The sequence below is a fragment of the Rhinolophus ferrumequinum genome, chromosome X (genome assembly GCF_004115265.2).
Source record: "Rhinolophus ferrumequinum isolate MPI-CBG mRhiFer1 chromosome X, mRhiFer1_v1.p, whole genome shotgun sequence".
Classification (NCBI taxonomy): Eukaryota; Metazoa; Chordata; class Mammalia; order Chiroptera; family Rhinolophidae; genus Rhinolophus; species Rhinolophus ferrumequinum.
In genome coordinates, this window is record NC_046284.1 from 84819163 (window position 1) to 84840295 (window position 21133).

The window sequence follows — 21133 nt, forward strand, 5'->3', positions numbered from 1 at the left end:
CAGTACACAGAGGCTTTCCCACCAGTAGTGGCTCTAGGATTTGTAGGTTGGGGGTGCTCAGGAGTGGCTGGGAAAAGTATGCTCACGTGCAAGCATACTCTTTGTACTTGGATTGCATGTTACACATCAGTAAAAATTCACAGTTCTCTGCAGTTGCTTTCATTCAATTTTTCATAAAACAGAGAAACCATCAAATATGGGTTTTGTTTGTTTTGGGGAAGGAGGCTCAGGGACCTTCCTCTTCAGAGAAGAGCACTACAGTGTACCTGTGGGTCCCCTGTTATACACATGGGGAGTTGCTTTCACTCTGTTCTCTGGGTCAGTGCCTTTCAAACCCTGTTCCAACAAGCTCCCTCAGGGGACAACCTCGCCGAGGGGACTGTGAGGGGCAGAGGAGAAATGGGTTCAGGTAAGAATTGGGCCCACCCTACCTACCCTCTGCTGCAATCAGAGTCATTTCACATTAGTCTGTTTTGCAATATCAGGCTTTCAGGTAAGCATTCTTTGGAACGAAGGGTACCATGACTAAGAAAAATGAAATACAATTCTTTAAAACAATTGCTGTAGAGACCCTTTAGGCAGCTGGACTCCTATTATGTCGAGATGTCAAAGAATCCGTCACTGGGGGAATACGGCAGTGATATCACTGAATCCCCCACAGCCCTAATGTACACCTTCCTCCTGCCTCCGGAGCTGACCCTGTGCTTCGGAATCCCTACCCCTTGCCCCAGTGCAGATGTTTACCCAGTGTCCGAGCTTCTTCATGTAGAGGGCCAAGAGAAAGCAGCCAGCAGCTAGCTTGGAAGCCCTCTCATGGATATAGTCGTATTCCTGCAGGGTCATCTCGCAGACGAAGCGGGACAGGGTCAGTATGTTCATGTCGGCACGGAGACACTAAAGTCAGCAAGAAGACTAGCTCAGCAAGCAATTCAGAACGCCAGCACCAAGCAGCAAACCCCTGGACCCACTCTCTCCACTTATCCTACCTCACGCCTAAATGGCTTTCTGCCTGACCCCACGCAACTTTGCACCTGGGTCCAGCCTAGGGGGTGTTCCATGCTCCAAAAGCACTCCTTCCCCTTTCTTGTTTGTCTTTTTTAACAATTATAACCTCTAGCACACACATAGAGGAAAAGTACACAACACCCACTTGTAGAATACAACGAGTAATTATAAAGTGACACCCCCCCACCGCACCCCTTAACCAATACTCAGGTGAAGGAAAGCTTTTCCAGCATCTCCATCAAACTTCCCATGTGTCCCTTCCTGGTAAAAGAATCTTCTCTCCCTCCCCTACTCTGCCCTCACCTCAAAACTTTAAACACACTGTGGAAACCTGCAATTTCTTCCTCCCACACTTCATAAAGATTGCCCATCTAGGAGGGTGGACTGTAGAAGAAATTCCCCTGCCCCCAGTTGTCCCTTTCCTTTTCCCTTTCCCTGCCATTCACGCAGTCACTCTGGGTATGGAGGGGACTAACCCTGCAGTGGGAGAATGGACATGCGCCTCCTATATCTTACCACAGCATATCTGCGCAGAAAATGATAGGCTACAGGAATGTTGATATCGAAATTGAGGGTTTGCAGGATGCTAATTTCAACGGCGAGCATCTCCTTTCGCTGATAAATGTCATCACAGATATACAGGAAGTCATCCACACAAGGTGGGTAAGGCTCCTACAGGTGGAGAGGAGAGGCAGTCACAACCAGGCAAGACCGTCCACTCCTATCTGCTCGGAGATGAAATGCAGGGGAGGAGAGGGGTGAAGGATAGGAGGCAATAACATTTCCTGGCATAAACCTTCTGGTCAGCCCTGAGAGCCAGCTTCTGGTTGATTTCAGTGACCCATCTGCAAAAAAAAATCTGAGAGACAGGCGAGATCTGCCTGAAAACTGCACCACTGAAGAAAGGCTGCAGCCTCTTAGGATAGATTCTTACAGCCATAGAAAAGCAAACTATGGCACCAGGATGGGGATCAGTGATCCCTCTTCTAGTAAGTGAGCGACAGGAAAAGGAAATTTAAGGCCTGTTCTGGGCGGAAGGGCGGAAGGAGACCAAAAAAGGGGAAGTACAGATGGGAAAGAAGCCTTCACTTGTGCCCTAGTCTAAAGAATAAACAAAGTTTGGGAGGGGGCACTGCCGGGGGAAACAGGCAGTGAGAGAGAGGCAGCCAGGCACAGAGGGAGCCTAAGTGGAGGCTGAGGCCTGCAGAGGGTGGGACGACGTGCACGGGGGCGAGACTGGGAAGATCCTGGCCGGGCCAAGGGTCAGCAGAACCCGCCCAGGACACCTTACTATACCCCGCCCTCTGAGGCTGAACACTGGTTCTGGGGAGGGGAGTGGCAGGCAGGAAGAGCCCTGGAGTGTTTCTCTAACTACATCTGCATGGCCACCCCAGCCTTCTCCCACACCTTTCTCTGTTTCTCTGTTTTTAGATCACAAACTGGACCAACCTTCTGGTTTTTCAGACAAGGAACTTGAGGCCCAGAGAGAGGAAGTGACCTGTCCAAGTTCACACAGCAACCTAGTGGTTAAGACCAGGGCAAGAAACTCTCCTTTCCATTGCTCTATTCATTACAGGCTCCTTCCTTTCTTTCCTTTTCATACTACCTCCACACCTCCCCTTGCAAAAGTCTTTCTGTGCTTCTCAATCTTGTGAGGGGAAAACACCCCTTCTCCAAAAAACTTAGTAGGGGCCCTTTGTCCTGGCAAACAAAAGAGGGGTGTTCCCGGTTTCAAGGTTTGCTAAGAAGTGCCCTTCTAAGAAGCGCCCCTCATACTCTCCTCCTCCCTCCTTCACTCCAGGGACCTCAGCTACTTTTTTTAACCCCCTTGAGGCTGAGGCATAAAGTATTTGCTCAAGCCATAAGAAGGGTCCTAGGTAGGGAAAGGGAGGAGGAAGAAAAGGAGGGAGAGAAGGAGGGAGAGAGACAGGGAGGGGAAACAAGGGAAAGAACCAGGGAGTGAGTGGGCAGGGGAGGAAATGAGCCAGAGAAGGAAGCAGTAAGGAGGAAGCAAGAGAGGGAATGAGGGAAGACGAGGGGAGAGAGGAAGAACAGGAAGGAGGAGGCTAGGAAGCAAGAGATGAAAGGAGGACAGAAGGGAGTAAAGTAAGCAAGAGTGGCTGGGAGGGAATGAACAAGGAAGTAAGCAAGACAGGGAGCTAGCAGGGAGGAAGCAGAGAGGAAGCAGGGAGGAGGGGGGAAAGGGAACCAGGGGAGCAAATAGGGAAGGAAGTGAGCCAGAGAGGGAAACAGTGACGGAGAGAGCGAGGGAGGGAGGCAAGGAGACAGTAAAGGGACAGGGAGCAAGCTTAGACTAGGGATCAAGGGTGGGAAGTAGGGAGGGAAGGGGAAAGAGAGGACGGGAGAGAAGGAATTAGCAGAAAAGTGGGGAGGAGGCAGGGAAGGGGAGATCAAAGGGGGGAGGGAGCAAGGCATAAGAGAAGCAAGGTGGGGGAGGGAAAGACAAGCAAGGGAGAGAGAGTGGGATGAAGGGGAGAGTTAGCAAGGGGAGGAGAGAAGAGAGTAAGTAAGGGAAGGGGAGAGAAAGGAAAGGAAGGAGGCAAGAAGGGAAAGTGGGAGGATGGGAAGGAGGGGATGGTGGGTGGGATGGAGCAAGGGAGGGAGACACAGGAGTGAGGGATGAACAAAGGTGGAAGGAACAGAGGGAGGGAGAGAGGGAGGAAACCAGTGAGCGAGGGAGGGATGGAGCAGGGGATAGAATGAGGAAGTAAGGCAGTGAGCGAGAGAGGGACCCAGAAAGGGAGGGAGGGAAAGAGCCACAGAGGGAAGGAGCCCAGTATGGAGTGAGCCAGTACACAAAGCAGCGATGGAGGGATCAACTGGAGACATCACGGATGGATTGAAAGAGGGCTGGAGGGAGGAAGGTTGCTAGGGAATGAGGGTGTAAGTGAAGGGAAGGCGGGAGTGAAGTGAGGGCGGAAGTAAAGCAAGGGCAAGGGTGGCGAGAGAGGGAGAGGAGGAGGCAAGTAAGGAGCAAAGGAGGGAGGGTTAGAGTTAGGGAGGGAGATACTGACCAAGGTAGGGAGTGAATGAGCAAAGGAGGGAGGAAGGCAGGAAGCCAGTTAGGGATAGAGCTGGGGAGGGAGGAAGTATGGGAGGGAGCACAAATACAAACCCACAGTTCTAAAGCGCTTTGAACTCAGTAAAACTGGCTACCTCTCTGCTCCTAAACCCTAAGATTTCATACAACCAGCCTATCTGATGGTAAAAAATGAGAGTTAAACAAGATCATTTAGCATCTAAAGAAGAGGAAAGAATCAGAGAAATTAGTTAGATGGATTATGGTTATGAAGGAATGACCAGCTACTTGTTCTTATACGGCCACGTCAAAAATAACTCTTTCACCCAGACTCGTTATCATGTATACCAGGCCATTTCTCTTACATGTCTCCAGCACCCAAGTTTGGAAATGCTTTCTTATACGTGCAGTACAACATTCCACTAGATGGAGATGGATTGGTGGAAAAAGGAAAGGGTGGAGGACAGAGAATCATGGACCAAAAGGAAGCTTGAAAAAGAATGACCCATTTAATTAGGCACATGCCCACATATACACATCTTAGAGGAAATGGAAGAACCTTGTTGATGCCAAGAAACAAACATACCACCATCAACACCCAACACCGGCTGCCCTGCTGGGGAAGACAAAAAAATTGGTAGAAAAAATTATTTGTGTGTGTGTGTGTATAATTGTAAACACACACACAGGTACACATATATGCAAACGTATATACACACGTGTGTATATATGTATATACATATACACACACACATACATACACGGTACATATGCATATATACATATACATGCCTACATATACACACATATATATGTATCTGGGTTGGACAAAAATCTGATTGATTAGTTCTTTCCAGGTTCTATGGATTCAGGCTCACCTCAAATTTTGCTGCAATCAGAAAAGCAGTGGAACCAATGAGTTGTAGCTTGTCCCTCTTGCATATTACCTCCATAAGGTAGTGATCCACCAGCTTCACTGCCAAGTAGAGGGTCTCGTGACTCACCTCAAAGGTCATCTGGAGGAATACACAAACAGAGCAAACATCTGCATATTGTCCAGCTCCAAAATCACATCCAGATAAATGTGACTACCTGATCTGCAGCACTGAGAAAAGCAGAGCTACCAGACCTGGCCAGGTGAGACTCTGCTATAGATGTGGGAACTACTTCAGGTAGGTGCCTGAGGGTATCTCCAGTGCCTTTGAGGACTGGCAGTATCTATCCCTACACATCTGGGTAGGTGACCAGTCATACAAATCAGAGAGAAAGACTCTGCCTTCTCTATGAATGCCTGGAGTGAACACCCTCCCACCTTGATCTCCAATACATACTTAGATTTTTCCTTTCCCCATTTGCTATTACCTTATACAGTGAACTCCCAAAAGAGATCATGTCTACCTCTGAAATAGACACTTATTTGTTTATCAGTTTATTCATCCATTAGTTTATCATCCCAACTAGCTACGCTATTAGAATGTATAGACTGGGAACAAGCACCAATAGTACCATTTGGAAGTGAGCTGAGGGGCTGGAGAAGCCAGAATGAGATGAAGCATTACCGTGTTTCCCCGAAAATAAGACCTAGCAGACCATCAGTTCTAATGTGTCTTTTGGAGCAAAAATTAATATAGTAAAATAAGACCGGGTCTTTAATATAATATAATAAATATAATATAATAAATATAATATAATACAGTATAATACTGGGTCTTATATTAATTTTTGCTCCAAAAGATGCATCAGAGCTGATGGTCCAGCTAGGTCTTATTTTCAGGAAATATGGTAGTAGTATAATCCTCCTTCCCTTTTATTTACTCTTGTCTTGCCTTCACCAATTCCAAGAAACCATCTCCTATAGCAGTAGCCCCAGAGTTAGTGCTCGCCTACATGGCATCTTTGTGAACATTAGAGAAAAGGTACCTTCAGTGGGTGAACGCCACCCTGCAGGCACACATCTTATCAAGTAGATAGTACCTTTATATGAATCAACAAAAGGTGCCCCTGCCTCAGGGCATGGCAGCCCCACGGTCAGAATGCACAGCTTGACAAACAGAGTATGAGCTGGATTCCATTGCCCGCTTCGGCTTTGGCTGGAGGCCGTGTGCAGGCACTATGTGCACTGTACACAGGGCTCCTACGCAATCCTCAGTGAGGCTTCTTCCTCACAACCCCTTAGGCTCTTAGGATTTGAGAACAATAAAATCTGTGTTAGTCCAACACCTCAACCAATGCTTGAATCCTCTCTTTAATATCTCTACCAAAAAAGGTGGTCAGTTCCTGCCACACAACCTGCTAATACAGCCCAATCTCTCTGTGAATAGTTTTAACAGAAAATTCTTCCTTTATAATACTAATTATTCTAAAAAATAGACTGAAAAGTGCCAAAATACAGGTCATGAACATGGAGCTATGTGAATTAAGAGGAAGGAGGAATTACTGCTGGTTGTAGACATAAGGAATACTTTGCAAAGAAAGCATAATGTAGCTGGACCTTCTAGGACAGATACAGTAAAACACTTGTAAATTAGGAGGGAATCAAGTACATTTAAACTTGGAAAGAATCAAGTATAGAAAAATTTATTTATAGCATTTTCTAAAAAACCATGATGTTATAAAGACATTATGTTTTCCTGGGAACTATTATTAAGTCCCATTTGATTCACTCTTTAAAGATAAAATAAGTACATGTGAAAATGTTGCAAATGAAATAGATATGGATATTTTCATTCTTCTTAGATAATATCGCCATCATGGAGATGTAAAGTATAGCATAGGGAATTTGGTCAATAATATTGTAATAACTATGTAGGGTGTCAGATGAGTACTACATTTATCAGGGTGATCATTTTGTTATGTTATATGTCTAATCACTATGTTATACACCTGAAACTAATATAATATTGTATGTCAACTGTGTTTGAAAAACAGAATCATATGATTGATTTCACTCATAAGTGGGATATAAAACTGAAAGCAACAAACGAAAATGACAAACAAATGAACAAAAACTCATAGACACAGACAACAGGTTAGTGGTTACCAGAGAGGAAGGGGAGCATGGTAGAAGAGGATAAAGGGGGACAAACAGATGTGATGGAAGGAGAACTGACTCTGGGTGGTGAACACACAATGTAATATATAGATGATGTATTACAGAATTGTACACTTGAAACCTATATAATTTTACTAACCAATGACATCTCACTGAATTTAATAAAAATTATTAAAAAAAAAAGAGCAGGGATCTTCAACAGTAAGAATAAGAAAGAAAAGAAACATCTCCTGAGATCATGTCAGCCCTTACCGGGCTTCCTTGCTCAACAAAGACATCTTCTGTACTAATTAAATTTCTTGGCTGTCCCATGGAAAATGTGCTTATTTTTTCTTTTAATTTTCAGATATTAATATGGTTAAAAAAAGTATTTTGCAAATCAAAAAATTATTAAAACAAAACTTTAGGAAACTTTGTGAGCTGCGTTTAAACATTAAATTATAAACTTAGTTAAATAAATTATATTTAAAAAACAACACACAAAAAAGAATGAGACTTCATACCTAGACAATGTATCTAAAAACTACCTCCTAAAATTTAATCTCATTACCAATTTTACCAAGCTGTCAAGAACAATGCATATCATTTTCTTTCAGAATCTAAAGGGAACATATACTGAAGCACGTTCGTTGTCTTGAGGAGAAATCTTTTTGCAATTATCTGAATTTCTAGCTGCACTATCCACTTTTTTTTCATGAAACACAAGTTTTACTTCAGGGAATGACTAACCTTGAGGCTGTAATTATTCACATGTGGTTATGTGGCAGATATATTCTCAAACATTAACAGTGAACCTTTCATTTCAAAGGGAAAAAATTGAGAATATTTTTAGCCATCGATAAAATTTAAGCTTTCAAGAAAAATTATGATTTTGGAAAACTTGTACATGTCACCATAGATGTGATAGCTTCCCCTACATAAAGGCTTTTCCGATGAGATCAGTATTAACATTTTACATTATATTAACATTTTTTTACATTATGTAATGAAATTTATCAAATTTGGGGGTTCTGCCTAATTCTATGAACATTTTTTTTCAAATGACCAATGTGTGACGTACAAAATCATGCAGGAGCAAAAGTCCATCCCAAGTGCAAGATAGTAACAGATTACAAAAATTACACTGAGAATTTCAAATTCCAATTTTCTAGTAATCTTTAAGGAAATATTACTGTCCAATTTTGTATTGTATCAGAAAAGAATATTTGGTTACCTAAAACACTATTAAATCACTCCTCCATTTTCCAACTACATATCTGCATCAGCCTAGATTTTCTTCCTTCTTTAATCCAAGCAATTATGTCAAAATACTGAATACAGAATGTGATAGAAGAATCCAACTGTCTTCTTTGATAGAAGAATCCAACTGTCTTCGAGTAAGTCATTATTCTCACTATTTTTATTTCAGAAGTTATTTTTCATAATATAGCTCTATATATGAGCATGTAATGGGTTTATTGTTCTGATTTTTAAATGAATTCATATATTAATGTTTAAAATTTTTCAGATTTAATTTCTAATACAGCAATTATTCATAGATGTAACCCATATAATCCAAAGTTCTTTGGGGTTCATCTCAAGAAGTGTGTGAACTGATAGTTTAGATTATTTTAATTATATCTGGGAAAGCATAGATTGCCACTTCAAATTTTTCTTCACCGTGGTATGCATTTTCTTAACTTCTAATTAATAATGACTAATGCAGGTATCTCTTGATTTCTACTAAATTAAATCAAGATACTACAGATTATAATCTAAGGTATTATAACCAAACTATTCTAATTTGCAGATTGGAACATTGTGAAAGAAAGACTTTGGTAGAAGTCATTTTATTTGTCTATTTTACTAGAGCAAGAGCTAAATAGCAAAAATTAGCAACAAGGGCAATAAAGCATGACCACAGAGAGCTTTGAATATATTATGCTGTGCATTTTCCTGCTGAAATTTAGGCAAATATTATTATTTATTACTAATTATTTAACGGAGACAAAAATCAATGGTATAAAAAGCAATGAAACTGGTAATACATTTTAAACATTTTGCTGAAATACTGAAAAGGATAAGTCTTTGTGATTTTTAGTTGCATTTACTACAGCATATTCAAAGGAAAAGGCTATGTATGTGCCAGAAATGTTTATGTCACAAAAGAGAAGATTAAAAACAAGAGTTTTGCAAGGTCATGAAATGCATGACAATTTTTTAATATGAAAAGTTAACGTAACTCTTCCCCTAGCACTAAAAGGCAACAACAATACAATGTAAAATTCCAATGTAAGAAAATCATGTCCAAACTCAGATTAGTAAGCAATTGGATCTTTGATACAGGATACCATGCATAAGCTATTCAAATACAGTTTCAGCCTTTGGGACCTGCCTACTCACAACTCTCTAAGGTGACAGAAAAATAAAAGTGCTGGAACAAATAAAACTGTCTCCATTTACAAATGACATAATTCTTTATATAGATAACTTCAATAAACCTACAAAAAAAAACCCTAAAAATTAATAAGTGAGTTTTTAGCAAGGTTATGGAATAAAAGGTCAAAACATGAATACAAATATTTCATACTGGCACTAAAAATGGAAATCTAAATTTTAAAAAATACCATTTGTAAGAGCTACAAGAAAATAAAATATTTTGCTACAAATCTAACAAAATATGTACAGAACCTGTATGGGAAAAAAAACAAAAAACCTCCATGCTCATGAATTGGAAGAATCAACATAGTTAAAATGGCCATATTACCCAAAGTAATATACAGATTTAATGCAATCCCCATCAAAATCCCAATGGCATTTTTTAAAGAAATAGAACAAAAAATCATCAGATTTGTTTGGAACCACAAAAGACCCCGAATAGCCAAAGCAATCTTAAGAAAAAAGAACAATACTGGAGGTATCACACTCCCTGACTTTAGCTTGTACTACAGGGCTACGATAATCAAAACAGCATGGTATTGGCAGAAAAACAGACACAAAGACCAATGGAATAGAATTGAGAACCCAGAAATAAAACCACATAAATATGGACAGTTAATTTTTGACAAAGAAGCAAAAAACATACAATGGAGAAAAGACAGCCTCTTCAATAAATGGTGCTGGGAGAATTGGATAGCCACGTGCAAAAGAATGAAACTGGACTGCTATCTGTCACCATATACCAAAATTAATTCAAAATGGATCAAAGACTTAAGCATAAGACCTGACACAATAAACTGCATAGAAGAAAACATAGGTACTAAACTTATGGACCTTGGGTTCAAAGAGCATTTTATGAATTTGACTCCAAAGGCAAAGGAAGTAAAAGCTAAAATAAACGCATGGGACTATATGAAACTTAAAAGCTCCTGCACAGGAAAAGAAACCATCGACAAAATTAAGAGGCAACCAACTGAATGGGAGAAGATTTTATCAAAAACAGTGCCTCCGATAATGGGCTAATATCCAAAACACACAAGGAACTCATGAAACTCAACAACAAAAAAACAAACAACACAATTGAAAAATGGGCAGAGGACCTGAAGAGACATTTCTCCAAAGAGGACAGACAAATGGCAAATAGACATATAAAAAAATGCTCAACATCACTAATCATCAGAGAAATGCAAATAAAAACCACAATGAGATATCACCTCACCCCAGTCAGAACGGCTATCATCAACAAGACAAATAGTAACAAGTGTTGGAGAGGCTGTGGAGCAAAAGGAACCACAGCCTGTTGGTGGGAATGCAGACTGGTGCAGCCTTTATGGAAGGCAGTGTGGAGGTTCCTCAAAAAATTACGAATAGAATTACCATATGACTCAGCAATCCCTCTCCTGGGTATCTACCCAAAAAATCTGAGAACATTTATACATAAAGACACATGTGCTCCAATGTTCATTGCAGCTTTGTTTATGGTGGCCAAGACATGGAAACAACCAGAATGTCCTTCGATAGATGAATGGATAAAGAAGTTGTGGTATATATACACAATGGAATACTATTTGGCAGTAAGAAAAGATGATATAGGACCATTTGTGACAACATGGATGGATCTTGAGAGTATAATGCTAAGTGAAAAAAGTCAGACAGAAAAAGCAGAGAACCATATGATTTCACTGATATGTGGTATATAAACCAAAAACAACAAAAGAACAAGACAAACAAATGAGAAACAAAAACTCATAGACACAGACAATAGTTTAGTGGTTACCAGAAGGTAAGGGGGTCAAGGGGGTGGTAGATGAGAGTAAAGGGGATCAAATATATGGTGATGGAAGGAGAACTGACTCTGGGTGGTGAACACACAGTGGGATTTATACATGATGTAATACAGAATTGTACACCTGAAATCTATGTAACTTTACTAACAATTGTCACCCCAATAAACTTTTTAAAAAAATAGAAATATCTCACAGAAGAAAGGAGATTACAAAAACAAAACAAAACAAAACAAACAAAAAAAAAAAAACGAAAAAAACCCAAAAGCATACAAACCCTAAAGAAACGAGAAACATACCACGTTCCTGGGTTGGAAGATTCAACATAGAAAAGATGTCAATTCTATTCAACTCTACCTATTGATGTGTGTTGGGGATCCCCAAGAACACATTCCTAGGAGGACTCACAGGACTCGGCATACAGTCATAGTCATGGCTGTGATTTATTATAGCAAAAGATACAAAGTAAAATCAGCACAAAGGAAAGAAGCATTGGCAAAGTTTGGTGAAAACCAGAAGCAAGCTTCCGAGTCCAGTCCCAGTAGAGTCGCTCAGGATGCACTTAATTCCTCCAGTGATGAGATGTGACCATGTGCGTAAAGTGTTGTCTACCAGGGAAGCTCATTAATGACTCGGTGCCTAAGATTTTATTAGGAGCTGGTCACGTAAACACTCTCTGCTTAGCATGTACCTAAATTCCAGACTCCCAGAAGGGAAGCAGGTGTTCAGAATAAACCATTGTTTGCACAAAGACTTTAGGCACAATTACCATTAAGGGAGGGTTTTATAGCAGTGTAGGGAACTGTTTACCAGTCAAGTTCCCAGATGCCAGCCAAGGGCCACTTTGCAAACAGACCTTCTAAGGATAGCAGTATTAGGCCCATTATGGTAACTCTTTTCTGCACAAAATGTAACTCAACTCCAATCAAACTCTCAGCAGGATATTTTGTACATATAGACAAACTGAATCTAAAATTTATGTAAAAGGCAAAGGAATTACAATAGCTAAAACAATTTTGAAAAAAAAGACAGAATAGAGTTGAAAGAAACATGTTACCTATTTTTAAGACTTACTATAAAGCTACAGAAATAAAGGCAGTTTGGTATTGACAAAGGGACAGACACAGAGCTCAGTGAAATAGAATACAGAAATAAGTATAGAAATAGACCCACACAAATAAGGCCAATTGATTTTTGGCAAAGGTGCAAAAGCAATTTAGTGGAGAAAGTATATTTTTCCACAAATGGTTTTAGAACAACTGGACATCCATACGCAAAGAAAAAAAAGAACCTCAAAAACTTCACACCTTCTACAAAAACAAACTCAAAATGTATTACAGAATTAATGTTAAAACCATAAAACTTTTAGATAAAATCTAGGAGAAAATATTCATGATCTAGTTTTAGGCAAAGTGTTCTTAGACATGACACAAATGGCACAATCCACAAAGAAAACATTGAAAAACAGGACTTTATCAAAAGTAAAAACTTTTGCTCTGTGAAAGACATAGGTAAGAGAATAAAAAGGCTACAGGTAGGATATATTTGTAAATCACATATCCAACAAAGAATCTGTATCAAGAATATGCAAAGAACTCTCATAACTTGACACCAAGGAAAAACAGTACCCAATTTAAAACTGGGCAAAAGATTTACACACTTCACCAGAGAGAATATATAGATGACAAATAAGGATGATGTTCATTATTAGTTCTTGAGCAAACGCGAATTAAAACTATGGTGACATTCCTCTACACACCGATTAGATGGCTAAAATTAAAAACGAAAAATACTAACAATACCAAGTGCCAGCAAGGATTCAAAGCACCTAGAACTCTCTCATATATTGCAGGTGAGAAGGTAAGATGGTATAATCATTCTGTGACAGTTTCTCATTAAGTTAAACGTACATTTATCATATGACCCAGCAATCCCACTCCTGAGTATTGATGTTAAAATGAAAACTTATATTCACATAAAAACCTGTACATGAATGTTTACAGCAATTTTTTTCAGGGTCTCAAAAACTAGAAACAACTCAAATGTCCTCCAATGAGTGAATGGTTAAACAAACCATGGTATCCCTACAATGGAATATTACTTAGCAATCAAAAGGAATGAATTATTAATACACACAACGTGGACAGATCTTAAAAGAATTACGGTGAATAATAAAAGTCAATCTCAAAAGGTTACATACATACTGTATGACATTATATGACATTCATGAAATTCCAAAATTAAAGAGGTGAGAACAGATTAGCAGTTTCCAGGGACAGGAAGGTAAGGGGAGGGAGATAGCGGTGGTTATAAAAGGGTAACATGAGAGATACTTGTCGTGATGGCACAGCTCTGTATCTTAACTGTGGTGCTGCTGCTGCTTACAAAATTTACATGTGTGATAAAATTATACAGATTAAACACACACACACACACAAATAAGTACATGTAAAACTGATGAGATTTAAATAAAGCCTGCGGACTTTGATTGTGACACTATATTACATTTATACAAAATGCTATCATTGGGAGAAACTAGGTAAAGCTTACACATGACCTCTATACTATTTTTAAAACTTCTTATAAATCCATTATTTCAAAACAAATGTCAAAATTTCACAGAACTGTATACCAAAATAGTCAACTGTGCTTTACCAAAAGGTATACTCGTACATTAGTATACCTTCTATAAAGCTCACTTGCAGAGCTTTATAAAAATATGTGTGTCTGGGACACACCCCAATAATTCTGATTTGGTAAACCTGGAATGGGACCTGGGCACCTGTGATTCTGTGATTAGTGCACTACAGGTGCAACTCTAGTAGATATCTACCACTTTAAAAGTGGGGGTAATATACACATCTATTAACAGTGGTTGTGGGATCATAGGTAATTATAATTACTTACCTTGCTATAATAAATGTGAATTTTTGTGCAATAAAAATAACAGAAGCTTAAGAAAGATTCAGTTTATCATTCCAGCTGGTAGAGATATTTTATCTCTATTATCCATTTCCCTGTCTCTACACCCAATTTCAACTGAATTTGAGGAGTATATCTTCTCTGTTCTCATCTACATCACTAATAAAATTGTTGATCAGAACAAAATCTGCTGACAGTCCACTAGAAATCTCCTTCTGGCTTGGTAATGATCAACAATCTTTGGGATCAGTTTTATTTATTTAAGATCTCCCCAGATTCTATTCTTATCTAATTTACTATTCTTTTCATCATTTCCATAAGACGAGAGATATTTTCATGCTTTGCTGATGTTCAAATCTACATTTCCCTGGTCTGTCACTGCAAAGCGAGCCTGAACCACTTCTCTGGTACTTAAAGCATATTAAACTACATTACTTTTTCTCCCCAATTGCATAGTAACACTCTGCTGGGCATAGACTATGCCTTAAATTTCCATGCAAACTCCGTAACAATCCATTCAATTCCATTCATTCAACAAGTATGTACTGACACCCTACCATGTGCCAGCTACTATTCTGGGCTATCTTCCCTTAGTGTGAAGTGATAATTAAGTATCCATAGCAGTATTCCCTCAACATCCAACCCTGGCCAAACAGCTGCCATGTCCGGTGCTACAATGACCTTTCTGTTACCCATCCCACCCAAGCTTGAAAGATTTGGTCACTGACCTCTATCCAAATCACTATACTTTTACCAGATTTTAAGAATGATTAAACTAGCATACCATCATTACCTTTTCTAGAAATAATCTCTCCTTCCACTGGATTCTCACAGTATTTTACTTATAACATTCTTATAGTACTTAGTGTATTCTGCTTTGTATTGTACTTATTTGTCTGCATGTCTTATCTTGCCCCCTAGATCATAAGCTCCCCGAGGGCAGGAACCACGGCTTATTCAGCTCTGTAGACCCAGTAAATTTTTACCATGCTTGGCTCCTGGTGATGCTGAATGAATAATTAATAAAGAGAACAGCAGTAGTTGTCAGGTTTACCTGCACCTCCACCAACCAGTCCACAAGAATGGCCCTCATGTCACTGTTGATGTCAGTCTGCCTGTTCATGTATTTTTTAAGTATGAACTTTTCCTGGTGACAATAAAAACAAAATGTTAATAAACAAACTCTTCTTATAGTTCCAAACTTGTAACTTAGGAAAAAAATATTTGCAACCAATAGCTCAGAAAAAAATTATAACAACATAATTAACTTCTTCACGGTTCTAACTCATTACTTTCAGCTGGTATCTATCTGATAGGGATATATCAAAGTATCCTTTTCCAGACAAGTTCCAGTTATCCTTGGGAAATGGACACACATGCTATTCAAGCAGGAACACACCTGTAACTATAGATGGATACCAAAGAAATTCTGCCCCTTTTTTGCAATTCCACCCAAAGCACAATGCCATGCTATACAGAACAGTGCTTCTCAAAGTTAGCATACATACATACCACTTGGGGATCTTTAAAATTCAAGGTCTAATGGAGAAGGTTTGGGGTAGGGCTAGGTTTCTACATTTCTAACAAAATCCCAAGTGAAACCTATACTGCTGAGCTAAGGCCCACACTTCTGGCATAGCCAAGTTTTCTCTTACTATGTTTCCCCAAAAATAAGACCTAACCAGAAAATAAGCCCTAGCATGATTTTTCAGGATAACGTCCCCTGAACATAAGCCCTAATGCGCCTTTTGGAGCAAAAATATAAAAAAGGACTTATTTTGGGGGAAACACAGTACTTCCTCTAAGGTATACTAGAAAAAAAAAATGTGGGCTCTGGAGTCAGTTAATCAAACACTATGTCTCTAGCAAGAATACAAGATATTCATCCTCCCTCTTCTACATGGCCTACTAAAATTCTAGTTGGCAGATAATCTCGGTCCCATCTGCATTGTTGAAAAAGACAGAAAAAACCTGGAATCAATGAATATTCGTAGTAAAAGAGATTGGCAGATTTCAAAGGAGGAAGAAAATTTCACCAGGGTGGAGAGCTAAAACAAACGGTGTGATTTTACATACGATGCCAGAAACTTGCACAGAGAAAAGATTTCTAAGAGCGACCACTCAGAAAAAGACTACTTGACCATTTTTGAGTCTGAGACTGTCTCCTCAGCAATTAGAGGAACAAGCTTACGGTCTTCGAGGTAATCAAACTTTAGTCCATATCCCAGCTCTACTACATACTAGTTATGTGACTGAGCAGTTTCCCCATCTATTAAAAGGAGATAATACCTATCATCATGAAATTATTAGGAGAATTAAACAACATAATTTAGTCTATAAATAAATCCCTTAGCACAATCTCTAACTAATGGAGAGCTACTGGGAGATGTCAGTGGTTGCTCCCCTTTCAACTTGCATTTGAAGGGTGAAGTGATAAGGAAATGAGAACTAGAAATCATTGGCCCGCCCAGCCACCTACATACCTCTCTCTGCTTCATGTAAGTGAAGATATCCTTGGCATATACTGAGTTGAAAAATTGATAATTGTGGTCCTTCTCAATATCCTCCAGTGGGGCTATCTGCTTGGAAATCACCAAAAAGACGTATTACAAGGAACAACATGCCTAAGAAGGCTTAGCACATACACATAAAAGATGACGCTTTTCTTCCCCCTCTCATCTTCTACTAAGGTTCCTCAAGGCTCATTCACATATCCTGGGCCATAACACAGCACCCATGGGCCCTGCAATCCTCATACTGCTGAGTGACCAAGAAATGCTTAGTCCTTCTTGTACATGCCTGTTCTGCCATAGGAACCAGGCACCATACTTACAGGTAAGCTCAAGACTCTCCGACAAAGACACTCTTATTTTACTATTTCGGCTTATGTCATCTGTCTTTTTAAGTTCCTTGTTATGCTCAATGCTTTGATTTGGCCTAATTCATCTTCTTAGTAGCCTTTTCCTCCCCCCTTCTACCCCCTTTACCCAGGTCGTTTTGCCTACAAGAGGGGTATTTCTCTTCCTGCTTGCCAAATCTCATCCCTTCATCCTTTCAATTTACAACTTAAAGACCATGTTCCTTAAGATCTGCCTCTGAACTTTATCCATCTTTGACCGAAGCCCACTGTAATGCAGACTGAAATTTCCGAGAGAGGCAATTTCCTGAAAGAAGTAAGCACTACTGCAAGGACACACACACACACACACGGTACCAAAAAATATATACACATTTTAAGAAAGGAAAACTGTATTAAAATTGTAATGCTCAATATATACCAATAACAAAAGTTGAATATCAGTCACGTTTGACTTCTGCAATTACAAGAGGTGCTCCAATTTGTTACCTTCAGCATCTAGGCACTTCTGATTACGGTGAACTACTGCTTGAGCAACGTTGACCAAAGTGTCCACTTGTGTACATTTTTTTGGCACCCCTGATGTATATACTGTGCATACAGTATACACTATATATATACATGTATATATATATGTATGTATACACATACACTGTGTATACAGTATTATATATACACATATATAACATAATACAGTATTCCAGACCCTTGTGTGTATTCCTGGAATAAAAACTTTCTAATTGCTTGGATGAATCACTATGCCAATTAAGAAGTCAAGAGATTCTACAAGGCCAACTTGATTTACTATAACTTCCTATACACAGCTTACAGGCTTAGGAAAAAAAATCTCTTTGCTAGCAGCCACCTCCAGGACACCAAAGAAAACTTCATCCAATTTAAGAAAAAAGAGAGCAGAATACCTCGTTCTGTGATCTCTTGTCCCACGGTGAGAAGGGTTTATTGGAACTGGATTCACAAGCACTGGAATTGCTTGTGGTACTAAACTTGCTCATACTGGACATGGTGGAAGTACTGGACATGCCTGTTGTGGATTCAGTGACAGTGCTGGACACGTGTGGGCTGGTCTTAACTTGGGGGATGAAGAAATCTTTAGGAAAGGTGTCTTCTGTGTAGGTAGGATTCTCTTGCAAGGCCACTGGCTTCTCAAAGGACAACTCCTGCCCCGTGGTGGGTTTCCCATTCAAGGGAAGTATCTCCTTGAAATGGCATGCCTCACTGATGGTAGGCTGCCCCTGAAAGGCTAATGGCTCCTTGAAGAGGGCCGCCTCCTCACTGCTGGAATTCTCCTGCAAGGCCAAGAGCTCCTCCAGGATGGCCTCCTTCTCACTGCTGGGCTTCTCCTGCAAGGTCAAGAGCTCCTTCAGGATGGCCTCCTCCTCAATTGTGGGCTTCTCCTGCAAGGCCAAGGGCTCCTTCAGGATGGCCTCCTTCTCACTGCCAGGCTTCTCCTGCAAGGCCAGGGGCTGTTTAAGAAGAGACTGCTCTTCATTGGTGATGTTCTCTTGGAAGACCAACTGCTTCCTCGAGAAGAACGCCTCCCCTTGAGCAGTGGGCTTCTTTTGAGATAATTGGCTCTCTATGCTTGTTGTTGCCTCAGTGGAGAGTTTCTTCTTCAGAATAAGTGGTTTCTTGAAAAGGGATTTCTCTTCAGTGGTGCTTTTCTTCTGCAAAGCCAACAGCATCTTTAAGGAGTCTTCTTTGGCATCAGTCTTCTGCACGTTCAAACTCTTCCCGAAAAGGGGCCCATATTTGTTGGTAGGTTTAACGTGCAATGAAAATGGCTCCTGAGAGAGTAACTCGCCCTCAGTGGTACGCTTTTCCTCCAGTGGTTCCTGAATATCTGATTCTTCTTCAGTGGTGGTCTTTTCCTGCAAAGCTGATGGCTTCTCTGAGAGGGATACCTCTTGCAGAGTGCTGTGCTTCTCTTTCAATACAGACGGAAACTGGAAGAGGAATTCCTCATCAGTTGAAGGCTTTTTTTTGCAGGGCAACGGCTTCTTAAAGATTGACTCCTCTTCAGAGGTGCTCTTCTCTAAGACTAGCGGCTTGTTTAAGAGGGTCATCTTCCTCTGAGTTTTTCTCTTCTTCTTTAAAGAGAACGGTGTCTTGGTAACGATTGCCCCCTCAGTTGAAGACTTCTTCCTAAATGACACTGGCTCCATAAATAAGGAATCATTCCCTTTGCCAACTGTATTCTGCAAGTCAACCAGTTCTGGGCAGGTGGACGTCATTATTGGAATGGTGGGCTTGTTCTTCTTTAAAGATAATGTCTCCTTGGTGGAGGCTGCCTCATCTGTGGTATGTTTCATCCTAAAAGAAACTGGCTCCATAACAAATTCATCTTTACTGTGAATATTCTCCTGCAATGCCCATGGCTTTTTCAAGAGAGCCACCTTCCCCTGAGTGGTATGCTTCTCTTGTAACAGAGATGGCTCTTGGAAAAGGGACTCTTCAGTGGTAGGCTTCTTATTAAAGGACAATTGCTCCTTCATAAGCCACTTTTCTCCAGAGGTGGTCTTCTGCAATATTAGTGGCTTCTTCTTATGGAACATCTTCCCCTGAGTGGCACACTTCTTCTTTAAAGTTAACAGCCTCGTAGGGAGCATTACCTCCTCAGTTTTAGGCTTCTTCATAAAGTTCATCGGCTCCATCGAGGAATGCTCTTCAGCGTTAATGTCCTGCAAGGCCACCTCCTCCCCATAGCAGGACTGCTTCCCCTGATATGTGCACATCTTCTTTAAGGACGATGTCCTCTTTGTGATGGCTGCCTTCTCAGTTTCATGCTTTTTTACAAACGTCATTGGCTCTACAGCAAACTCATAATCACTGTCAGTCTCCTTCTGCCAGGATGGTGGCTTCTCCAACAGGGACGCTTCCCCCTGATTTGTGTGCTTCTTTAAAGATAAAGACGTCTTGGTGAGGACTGCGTCCCTATTAGTGGGTTCCTCTTTTAAAACTAATGGATTTTTGAAAAGAGATGCCTCCTCAGTAGTGGGCGTTTGGGAGATGGTCGTCATCTCCAAGAGGAGCGGTTTCTCCACTGTGTTTGTTACCATGGTGGTAGAAACTGCTACGGGTGAGTGTTCCAGTGTATACCTGTAAAGGAGACAATGTCTGGGTAAGAAAAATATAGTTCCTAGAATCCTCACCTACCATCTCATTTAGTTGCTATATTTACTAAAGGTATGGAAGAGAAAAGGGTTTCAACTCCAAAAGACAGATTAAAGGGTAAAAATCAATTGGTACCATAGTGAATCAACTAAGTAGCACAGGGTATAGTTTCTATGGCTTAGGTCTCCACACTTTTCTGAAAAAATTTCCCTGAAATCCACGTTATACTTTCTTATATATGATTTATTACCTTTATTTAGACACAAAGACTTTCATTATAATACCACATTGCATTGAGTTATCTGTTGATATGTCAGTCTTCCTCACTAGCTGCATTTATTTGTCTTTGCCTATCAGCACCAAGCATCTGCTTAAATGCATGTTGAAATTAATATTGTTTGAAGGCTTATGAGAGGGTATTATAAGAGAGACGCGTATAAGAGGCTTATGAAGCCATATAGGAGAAAGGTGGGCTGGTACTTAACATTGGTGGTATCTAACCATACTTCCTTTACCCTAGGCTATTCACAAGATATTTTCCCAGTGGACATAATAAAAAGACCAAAACAGACATTTGTTCACATGTATCAGATGCAAAGCTTTGAACAGGATTTCATGCCCAATCAGAATGACTAACCTAGTATGACCCAATCAGATGACTAGAAATCAGAAGAGAATTGAAGGCAAATACAACCATCAGTATAAACAAGAGTAGACGCTTCCAAAAGACTAGATATTATATGGCTCCATTTATCTGAAATGTCCAGAATAGATATATCATCAGAGAGGTATATCCATAACAGAAAGTAGATTGGTAGTTGTCTGGGGCTGGGAAGGGGTGGGGGCTGGGATGGGAAGGGTAGAAAGGGAGACTGGGAAAGGGAAGGGACTGCTAGTGGGTATGAGTTTCAGGGGTGTTGGAA

At 40.2% G+C, this 21133-nt stretch overlaps 1 protein-coding gene across 3 annotated transcripts in view; it reads right to left on the bottom strand.

The window, feature by feature from the left end:
* CCNB3 (cyclin B3) overlaps window positions 1–21133 on the bottom strand; it is a 48233-nt gene that overhangs the window by 3061 nt on the left and 24039 nt on the right. For 2 of the 3 annotated variants that reach the window (XM_033128113.1, XM_033127263.1), the window contains exons 5-10: window positions 17999–20195; window positions 16705–16803; window positions 15276–15368; window positions 4924–5061; window positions 1522–1677; window positions 745–894 (exon numbers count right to left, since the gene is read on the bottom strand). In XM_033128113.1, coding sequence (XP_032984004.1) covers window positions 745–894; window positions 1522–1677; window positions 4924–5061; window positions 15276–15368; window positions 16705–16803; window positions 17999–20195 — 2833 coding nt within the window. The remainder of the gene's footprint in view (window positions 1–744; window positions 895–1521; window positions 1678–4923; window positions 5062–15275; window positions 15369–16704; window positions 16804–17998; window positions 20196–21133) is intronic. The other variant, XM_033128955.1, reaches the window with a different exon arrangement.